The 10170-nt window shown below is 42.5% G+C and overlaps 1 protein-coding gene across 1 annotated transcript; it reads right to left on the reverse strand.

The window, feature by feature from the left end:
- Positions 1-4428: 4428 nt before the first annotated feature.
- klhl38b (kelch-like family member 38b) lies at positions 4429-7567 on the reverse strand. Its single transcript, XM_071523704.1, has 4 exons — positions 6348-7567; positions 5740-5881; positions 5461-5566; positions 4429-5093 (listed from the first exon to the last, which is right to left on the reverse strand). Exons 1-4 carry the CDS (start codon positions 7565-7567, stop codon positions 4804-4806), a joined length of 1758 nt encoding a protein of 585 aa, XP_071379805.1. The 3' UTR covers positions 4429-4803.
- Positions 7568-10170: the final 2603 nt, after the last annotated feature.

Consider the following 10170-nt stretch of genomic DNA (forward strand, 5'->3'; position numbering starts at 1 on the left):
AAATTAAAAAAAATTAAAAAAAAAAACATTCCAGCCTCACAGCACCGCAGCTGTGAAGTCCCCTAATTCTTAGTCACTCTTGGTATTATAAATAGATCAAGTTGTTCTCAGGATTTCACCAGAGTATTGGGTTGCATTGTGGATTTTTTTTCTCGGAGAACAGGGGGCAACATTGTGTCTCAATTCTCCCAAAACGACAATTGATCCGTGAAGACGGGATAGAGCATTTTGTTTATTTTGGAACGGCACAGTGTGTGATGACAGATAAAGTGTAACTGGGTCTGCCGAGGCCACTGGGTCAGCTCTTATCAGCTCAATTAAAACACATCTACGCTTAGACACACAGCCAGTCAGGAGGCTTCTGGGAAACTCATTAAAGAAAAAAGCTCAAAGTCTATTCCTGGTTTGTGGTGATGATTCGCCTTCCTCATGTCAGTTAACCTTGCCTGTGCCTGTTGAATGATGGGGGGGGGGCAATCGTGTGTGTAGGATTAGCCCTACCCCTTTGTCATCAACACAGTAAGAATGATAATGAGGAAGTGCTGTAGTCATGTTATCCCTCACCTGAAACAAACCCATTGATCATTGATGTCATGTGACCGCTGATGCAAAGTTCACTTCCTAAGTCCTGTCTGTAGCTGCAGCGTGAGAAACATTTACGCTCTGTGGTAATGTTTATCCAGTCTCAGTAAACTGCAGTGCAGTGCAGTGCTGTGTGTGTGTGTGTGTGTGTGTGTGTGTGTGTGTGTGTGTGTGTGTGAGAGACTATTTTTGCATGCGAGTGAATGACTGTATGCTTACATGTCTGTCTGTGTTGATATGCAGTGAGAAGAGGAAGAAAGAGAGAGGGAAGTCCTTGATCCTCATAATTCATGGCACACTATAACACACGTCAGCAACAGCACACGTTGCACTCTCTGTTGTTGTAAGTCTGCAGTTCTTCCAAGCACCAACGGGCCATCTTGTTCATTTCACTCAGTTGCCTTTTCGTGACCAATGAACAAATTTATGTATGATAACATCTGTATTCTCACAATGACCTATTTAGCCAGTCATTAATGGGGGAAATCATTCAATTCACTGAAACAATGAGCTCAAAATGAACAAATTGCACATCACCAGTTCACTAGCCGTTGCAGGACCTGCGTCGCTGAAGAACAGGTGCATTCGCTGCTTCATGTCTGAGAGTCTTATGGATTGCCTTAATATATGCAAAAGGTCAAAGGGCATTCACACGCTGCATGTTAGAGAATGTCAACAAGGCATCACATGAGAATACATGAAGGTACATAGTGCAGATGAAGTCTGATTGAGTGTATTGGTTGTGACTTAATAGAAGTTATCCCACTCTGCATCTATTCTGCATTAGTCCCGCAAGATTTTCCAAACAGGTCCCCACATGTACCCCAGTATGTAAAAAGTATATGAACACTACATATTTTGGACTAAAACTGTATTGTTGTGTGAACTGCAGGATTAGATGGTAGTTTGTATGGCGTTGTGGTTCCCTGGAGTCTTTTTAAATCTATTTCTAGAGTAGGCCAAACTAAAACATGACTTGGAAAGTCCCAACAAGTGCTTGGTCAGTTGATGACTGACTGGCTGAGTAGGAGGCGATATGACCTAAGGCTCAAAACAGTTCATGTTCAGTTAATTCAATGAATCACAATGGTACAGCTGTTTAGTGTTGGTCTGGGCAGCAGGGAAGCTAAAGAGGGTCACTTTATTAGTTTCAGGTAAATTTCTCATAGATGATGTCTGTTGATAGCTGACACTGCTGTCTAAGTGGTTTCCTGCAAGTTCCTCTGGTGCTATGCATAATCAAAAAGGTAAGCACTGATGTGTTTTATCTCTCTGTCTTTAGCAAAAAGTGCTAAGTCAGTAGCATTTCTAGATGAAAAAGTCCCTGAATTAGAACAACAATACAAACAACTTATATCATATCTTTGGCCAAGATAACTTGCATGGAAGGTGACTAATGGCAAAGGGGGATTTCCAAGATGTTGGAGTGTGTGTTCATGTTTCCAATATGAAATATGTAAACATCGCAGAGACTCATCACCAAGACACTTTTAACAGAAGAGACATCAAATCAAAAAGATTTAAAAGGTTGGTAGTGAATCAATATGAAAAATGTCACATCTCTCTCTCTCTCTCTCTCTCTCTCTCTCTCTCTCTCCGTCCCTGTTTTTGTTGTGATGTTGTGACAGTCAGACGTGACAGCTGCTCAGTCCTACTTGACCCCCCAAAAACTATAATCACACAAACACACACTCTCTCTCTCACACACACACACGCACACACACACACACACTCGCACACTCACACACACGCTCGCACACATATACACCTGTTGCTGTTCCTCGTGGATGAGTTTCATCACTTGCTCAGATTCTCTGTTGTGAAACCCTGGTACACCCTCTCTCTCCCTCTCTCTCCCTCTCCCTCTCTCTCCCTCTCTCTCTCTCTCTCTCTCTCTCTCTCCCTCTCTCTCTCTCTCTCTCTCTACCTCTCTCTCTCTCTGTGTGTGTATGTCTAGTCTTCTCACATCTGCCAACCAGCACAGCAACGCACTGGGCCACATGCTTCACGTGGTGTAACACTCGCCCTCTTGTTTGTTTCTTAAAATAACACCGGATCACCTGTAGTTTTTCCAGCCCCCCCCCCCCTTTTTTCACCCACTCCACCCACTGTCCCCCAGACTCCATTTGCTGGCTGTAAGCACAACTAGGAGCAACATTTGACCCAGTGACTTTTAGGTTTCAACGAAGAGTCCCATGGTCACATTATGTTTACTCCGTATGAAATAGCTGACACTGGTCTCTGAAAGTCATTGATGGGTGAAATTACGTAATCAAGCATTACACTCATTTGAAAGGAGGTTGTGTACGTAGCTCTTTACAGTGATGAGAATTACCAGCATCTCTTTATATTAATATTATTGCTCATTTTCCAAGCAATCTCCAAGTTCAGAATCTTTTTCACACTTGTGCTTGAAGAAGTTCTTCATATAAATGACAAGTGGGATGTTTTGGCCAGTGCATGTGCCACCTGCTGGCTACACTGTGAGTCTAAAATCTGGCTTGCAGCCTTTGTCACATGTTACTCTCCCATTTTCCCTATCACTTTCTGCTGTGTACTTTCTAGAAGAGCAGAAACAGACATAAAAAAAAACTCATCTTAGCAAAGCTGTAATGCTCTTAGGTCATTCACAGGTCTTATTTCACCCATGACTTGGAGCTACAACAGGTGGACGCAGAGCAAAGGGGGCAAGCTGTTTCGACATGTTGCTGCTGGATAGTGTATATGCTGTCCTCTGTAAATGGATAGCTTTTCTGTCATATCTTCTGTGTCTCCCTGCCTGTGCAGATCCCAGGAACCAGTCTGGGCGTGTATAGCTCGTGTGCGGACAGGAGCGTGACCGAAGACATATAGACGGACGAGAGACGCAGGACACATGTGCTGCTCACACTGCATCTGGTGTCAACTGACCAAGCACATACCTCACACACACATAGATAGATAGATAGATTGATTGATAGATAGATAGATAGGACAGAGAGAGCATAGGCTACTAAGAAGGTTAGACTTTTTATTGATGATGTTGATGTTAAAAAAAAACAGTATATGACAGCAATACTGAAAACTCAAACCAGAAATAACAGTACAAAAACATCAATAAACAATTACAATTTTTTTTTTAAACTAATCTTTCATATATCCAACAAAAATAAATTACCCTTCAAATAAAGGCATATAGTGGCAACTTAACATGCACACACTCTTATTGTTGTTCGCTTTGAGTTCATCTATTTTTCCCTCTGTATATATGAAATAAGTGATAAAAGTTTGAAGCTGACTCATTAGCATCATACAACAAAATGAAGGAATGTTTTAGATAAATGTTGAATGAATCATGCTGGCACACACCTGCTTTTACAATTATAGTTAACTTGTAATTCCATTCACATGCATAATCTATTAAGATATAGCCTATATGATGATGTACTGCACTAAGCTGTATATAATAGTATGGCAGTGTAACAGGGCCAGGGCTGCGAGGAAAAAAAACAACGTAAAAACTGTAAACTTTGATATTGACCATTTACAATGTTTCACTACTAGTGTGTTAAACTGCAAGTAAGAAATTGAAGTGTGCAGAACCTAAACCTTCTAACTCTGCATTTGTTAACATATGTTTTGAACACATCAATAGTACGCTATTACCACTGCATGAAATACTTGGGGACAAGGTTATAACAATAAATTCATCATTATTATGTTGGTACAAAAGCAGCAGACAGTGACACAAAAATTCCCAAGCAACAGCAACAGGTTCCGACCTGTAGCTAAACAGCTGAGCATAGCTTAGACTCAGACCAAACAATACACAGCGTGACAAGTGAAATCTCATGATCTAGAGCAGGCTGAAAATAGGACGTTCATCTTGTGAGGCGTTAGACGGGTTCAGAATGTGTTTGGGACCGTGTGGCAGGCTCAACTGCTTTCATAGGATTTGGTGTAAACAAAAGCAGCATCAAAAACACCACACCTGTATATGAATTTTAGAATTTTTCAGGTATTTGGAGAAGCCTCATTTTCAGATCGACAGCCTTTCATTCTTGATGCCATGAGTTATGAACAAAGACCATGGAGCTATGAGTGGATCCTGAAATACATATAAGTACATTTTTAACCCACATGTAAAAAAGTAAACACCAAAACTGGAGTTATAAGGTCTTCATCCATTAGCAGCAATAAGTTAAATCATGTTTTTCTCCAACTATTTGAAATGCTAATCGACTATGATTTTGCCCAAGTCTGTGAGACACACGTCAGAGTCAGGGAGCCGTGGTCAAACAGTTTATATGGCAGAGTTCCCTTGGATGTCCACGTGTCTGTCTTTGGGTCGTAGCACTCGAAATTGTCTGAGTCCTCAATGGTGTCATGGCCGTTGACATAACGACCTCCGGTGACGTAGAGTTTGTTATTGAGGACGGTGGCAGAATGGTGCATCCTCCTCTCCTTTAGGTTGGCACACTTGATGAAACGGTTGGCCTTGGTGTCGTACGCAATCATTCTCCTGGTGTATCCTGTGACAGGGAAAGAAGAAATGAGAATATTGTTGAATATGGTTAATTTTTCAAAATTCTCTTTCTCTATGTATTGAGAAGTTCTTGTTAAAGGTGCAATATGTGGCTTTTTAAAACATGTTTACTTTATTGATATTAAAATGCTACCTTTTGCCCATTTAACAAAATTATTATTAACTGATGTTGAGACAGTGGGTTGGTTGACTACACAGTGTACAACACACTGATGGATGGCTTGTTTTTCTCTCACGAAGTTCAAATGCATGTGTGTCCACACATATGGACATGCAGATGATTCAATTACATGACTTGTATCTGATTTCTCCTGTTGTACATTGAACCCTACTGTCATAATGGTTCACCTCACCTCCAATGATGTAGATTTTGTCATCGAGGACAGCAGCGGGAGCAGACACATTCTTCACTGTCCTGTTCTCCATCTTAGACCACAGGTTCCTGGAAATGTGATATATCTACAGCAGAGAGAGAGAGAGAGGGGGAGAGAGAGAGAGAGAGAGAGAGAGAAGCCAAGGGACATAGACTGAGTGAGTACATGGATGGATGGATGGATGGATGGATGGATGGCTGAAACAACAAATGAATGAACACTTAAACTATGAATGACGAGTAGGACGTTGTATTTTACCTGTATTATTCTGACTGGGTTCTGCATGGCATCTTCTCCTCCAAACATATAGATCCTCTGGTCAGTAGCAGCCACTGCTGGATGCAGCACAGCCTCAGGCATGGGCGCCATAGATTCCCATTGGTTGAACATACTGTTGTACCTGTTAGTGTTATTTAGATAATATGTATTATTTCAATGTTTCAATGTTCTACAGACAAATTTCCCCTGGGAAATACACTGGATGTACAGAATATTAGATAAATCTTCCTGATATTGAGCCCCTTGTGCACAATCCACATCTCGATTGTCTCAGAGCGTAAAAATCCCTCTCTAATTCGTCTGCTTCTCTACATGTCCTCCTTTGTGATTTATATAGATTTAATAAGGGAAATCAATAAGGGATAATGTCTTTTTACCTGGATTCACGTCGTCAGTCTACTTCATGAAAAGAGTAATTGTCCCAAATATTTTGTACATTCAGTGTAAATGCCATTGGGATAGTTGTCTGCTACCCTGCATTTGTTTGTTTTACATGTGTTTTTAGCATATTATCAAGGCTGTTGCCAACCAATTTCCCCTCTGGGACATAATAAAGATCAATTTGATCTTATAGAATTCCATCTCACCTTTCCACACTGTCACACACCCGTCTGTCAGGCCCGATGCCACCCAGGACAAAGATGAAGTGGAGGTAGGAGATGCTCTGATGGGCAAAGCGTGGTTCCAGCATGGGCTCTGCCGTCCGCCACTGGTTGGTCTTGAGGGAGAGGGTGTACACCGTTGTGCTGACCTGGCTGTACTTGGTGTTTGTGGTCAGGCCTCCGAGAACGTAGAGGACACTGTGGAGACAGACGTAGGAGGCTTTGTACAGACGGATGGGCAGCTTGGCTAGCCACTGCCACTTCTGGCTCGTCTCATCAAAGAGCAGGGCCTCCCTCGAGGTCTGCTCGTTGTTCTTCCTCCCGCCCACTACCACCAATGCCTCACGGTAGGTGTAGCGCTTTGGCGCAACCCAGAGAGGTTTGAAGTCAACCGCTGTGTCGCCAATGCATTTGGTGCTGACAGAGAACATGAGGCGTCGGACGGATTCAATGAGCTCAGTGCAGAGGGTGGAGGACTGGATCAGAGGGTCGTTGGCGATGAACTGGAAGAGGTAGGTGGGGTGGATGTGGCGAAGACGAACTTTCTTGAAAAGGTCACTGATGGCGCCGCGCCTGGATAAAGGATCGTGGTGGATCCAAGCAACAAGCGTCTCGAAGACCTGCTCTTCCTCCGCACAAAGACTATCGTCTTCCAGGTATCCCATGAGCTCCGGCAAGGAGAGCTCACACAGATCCTCGGACGCTGACACATCGGAGAAGCTCTTCATGGCCATCTCTTTGGCTTTGTCCCTCAAACTGTTACAATTCAGGATCTCAGAGAGTCTTATCATGCTCAAGCAGTTGTCCGGGTTCAACTGCTCTTGAAGGAAAGTCGAGCAGGCCTCAAAAAGGCGGCCATATTGCAACATGGATGCCGCCTGCATCAGAGGCAGCACAATCTCCACACTGATGCTGATGAGTCCCGTGTAAACATAGTCGACGATACTGCTCAGAATGGCTGATGTGATGCCCTTCAAGTCGATCTTGGACTGTTGCCTCTCCACGAAGTTGTTGCAGAACATGGCTCTGAAGTAGGGGCTGCTGGACACCAGGACATTGCGATGGCATGGGATCTCTGTGTTGTCTGAACACAGCGACACATCGGTCAGAATGTTCTCCTGCCTCAGTCTGTTGAGTTGCAGGAGGAGATTTGAGGACTGCTCCTTGTCTTTGTAGTGGAAGACCTCGACTGCTGGTCGGTCCATGCTGCAAAGGAGAGAGATCACGCTGTTATAGTTGTCTGTTGGGTTCATTGTTCAACAGCAGCTAGTGTCACTGTTTTTCTGTGACTTCATCAGGTTTACAGACTTTTGTTTCTGCTGTTGTTTTCAACAGTATAGTACTATGAACCATCAGCAATATCAACCAAAAGAACAAATGAGAACATATCTTTAGGAGTTCATGCGTTCTAAGTTGTGACCTCCTCCATCAAATTGTCATAGCATTCACCTATTCTACCACACGATTTCGAATTCAAGCCTGTTGGTTATGTGATTGCGTACTTATCAGAGAGGTGACAGATCAGCTGCCATTCCAGGGCTTGCTAGAGGCTAGTGGCCACTTTGTCTAATGATGGCAGCCGTCAAATTAGTGTGCCCTTGAATAGCGGCAGCAGCAGCTTTAGTGCATGTAAACTGGGGGCTGACTTCCCAAAAGTGTCTCAGACTTAAGATTATGTTTGGTCCTTTGTATGCCAATGAATAAAGATGAGCTTCGCATTAGAATGATTTTGGTAAACAAGACCCAAGCTGTTATCTATACAAGGCCAGGGCCAACATTCATAAAGCATCTTAGAATAACGATTACTCATACTGATTAGGACTATGACCATGAGCATAAAACATTACTTTGACTCACAGGGGGATAAGAAAGAGGAATGTTTTTGTTGAGACTTCTAAGAATAAGAATGCTAATCTGGAGTCATTAGTCAGATGCCCAAAGTACCTTTTATTGCCAGGCTGCCGGTGGAATTAGTTTCAGTACAACAGATGCTTTACTGTGTCATTTACCATAAACTTCAGCATACAGGTAGACTTTACCCAAAATCAGGGATTCTATGTCTTTGTTACTGTCTTACAACCGTGTTGATTTGAATCCAGTTCAGTTTATAGGCCTACTAGTGAAATCAACATTGTCATATGTCCCGATCTAGATCAGCACTCCTTTTCTTAGAAACTGAAGGCATTTGGGCCTGGTTCAGCACTGCTACTCCTAGATATTTTATGAATAGGGCCTGCATCTGTCTGATCACCCAGGAGACTCCATGACTTTCCAGAGCCTAAGCAGATCACTGCAGAAACACCTGCATAACTATTTCTGTTGCCGGTGTGTCATTGTCATGGGACCAGTGTGCTTCTGCTGTGTGGTGGTGTTTTATGTGGAGCCTCAAAACTGCTTTTTTTTTTTTTTTGCTTTCAAACTGGATGAATGCAACTACAATCCTTGAGAAGCTTTTATTTTTCACCCATGGCATGGATTACATATGATATGCCAGTGTGTTGCATGACAAAATAACGCAAATGCATGAATGAACATACGAATACTACAAAATACTACACAACTTTTACACATGATTGGTAATGCTATAAAATATTGTTGTCAGCATGTAAACTAAGTATAAAAACAGGTAAAGCTTTTTTCCATCTACATCAAATTAGTTCAAAGCCATGCCAACACCAGGCATTGGACAAAACAACACCACTGATACTTGTATGTGCGTGCAAGGTTGCAATACATCTCTTACCTTGTTCCTCTTCTCTTTCTCTCTCTCTGTATATGTTTTCCAGGTATCCTACTCTGTATTCGCAGCAAAATCTCAGCACAAAATGTGACGACTTGACATTTTCCTGTACCTTTTCCCTCTCGTCTCTCGTGTTGATGCTGTGTGACTGTGTTCCAAAGGGGGCCGTCTCTTTGTAGGAGCGCTGTTTGTTGTTATGGTCTCCTTCCACGAGGCCTCTGTGTACATTCCTGCCCTAAAAATAGGGCCTCTCTTTGGCAACACCGCAGCAGACTCGCATGTGACTCTGAATGCTTTCTCAGTATCTGTCTGCCTCTATCACTCAATCTCTATCTTTCCATCCACCTCTCTCTGTCTCTCTGTCTCCTTCTTCCTCTCATATTCTTATTTACTCACTTTTTCTCCCATTCTGTTTTTGCATTCTCATTTTACTCCTGCACCTCTCTGTTTTCACTCTCTCTCCCTCAGCCACATGCTCTAGCGTGATTATAGCAGAAAAAACAGCACTGATACTTGATAACAGTCATTTTATTGGCTGCTCACACTGGCTGGCTGGCCTGTTGAACACATTGATAGAAAACAGGATCAGGTTACTGCAGAGGAAACGTAAACAACTGACAACAAACCATTATAAAATTCATATTACTAATAAATCTTTACTATAGCTCATCATTGTGAGTCCAGTCAATCATGTTTACATTTATATCTCATCTTGTAAGGCACCCTTGGGCCTAGGGGAAAAAATGAAATGTTTTTATTGTGTTTATATGATGGACTGCTATATGTTTATGCAGTGTTACACAGGCTCGGAGAGTATTCATCTGTTTAGTGGAATAAAATATGTTCTATTCACATTTAATTGTAGACCAACAATAAATGCATGTGGCTACCTGTTTTGTGTGTTAGTGCTCCCTGCAACAGAAATAGCCTATTCTCTAGCAACAGGAGGAGATCCCAGAAGGTGGCAATATGATTAATGCAACGCTTGTTGGATTGTTTGAAAAATGTAGGTCCACAAAAGCAGCTGTGGACTATATGCATTCAATTTCCAGTCATGATCGTAGTTCC

Source organism: Centroberyx affinis, unplaced genomic scaffold (assembly GCF_046629955.1).
Source record: "Centroberyx affinis isolate AG114_WGS23_722 - 3 ecotype Tasmania unplaced genomic scaffold, CSIRO-AGI_Caff_v1 ptg000102l_1, whole genome shotgun sequence".
NCBI lineage: Eukaryota > Metazoa > Chordata > Actinopteri > Beryciformes > Berycidae > Centroberyx > Centroberyx affinis.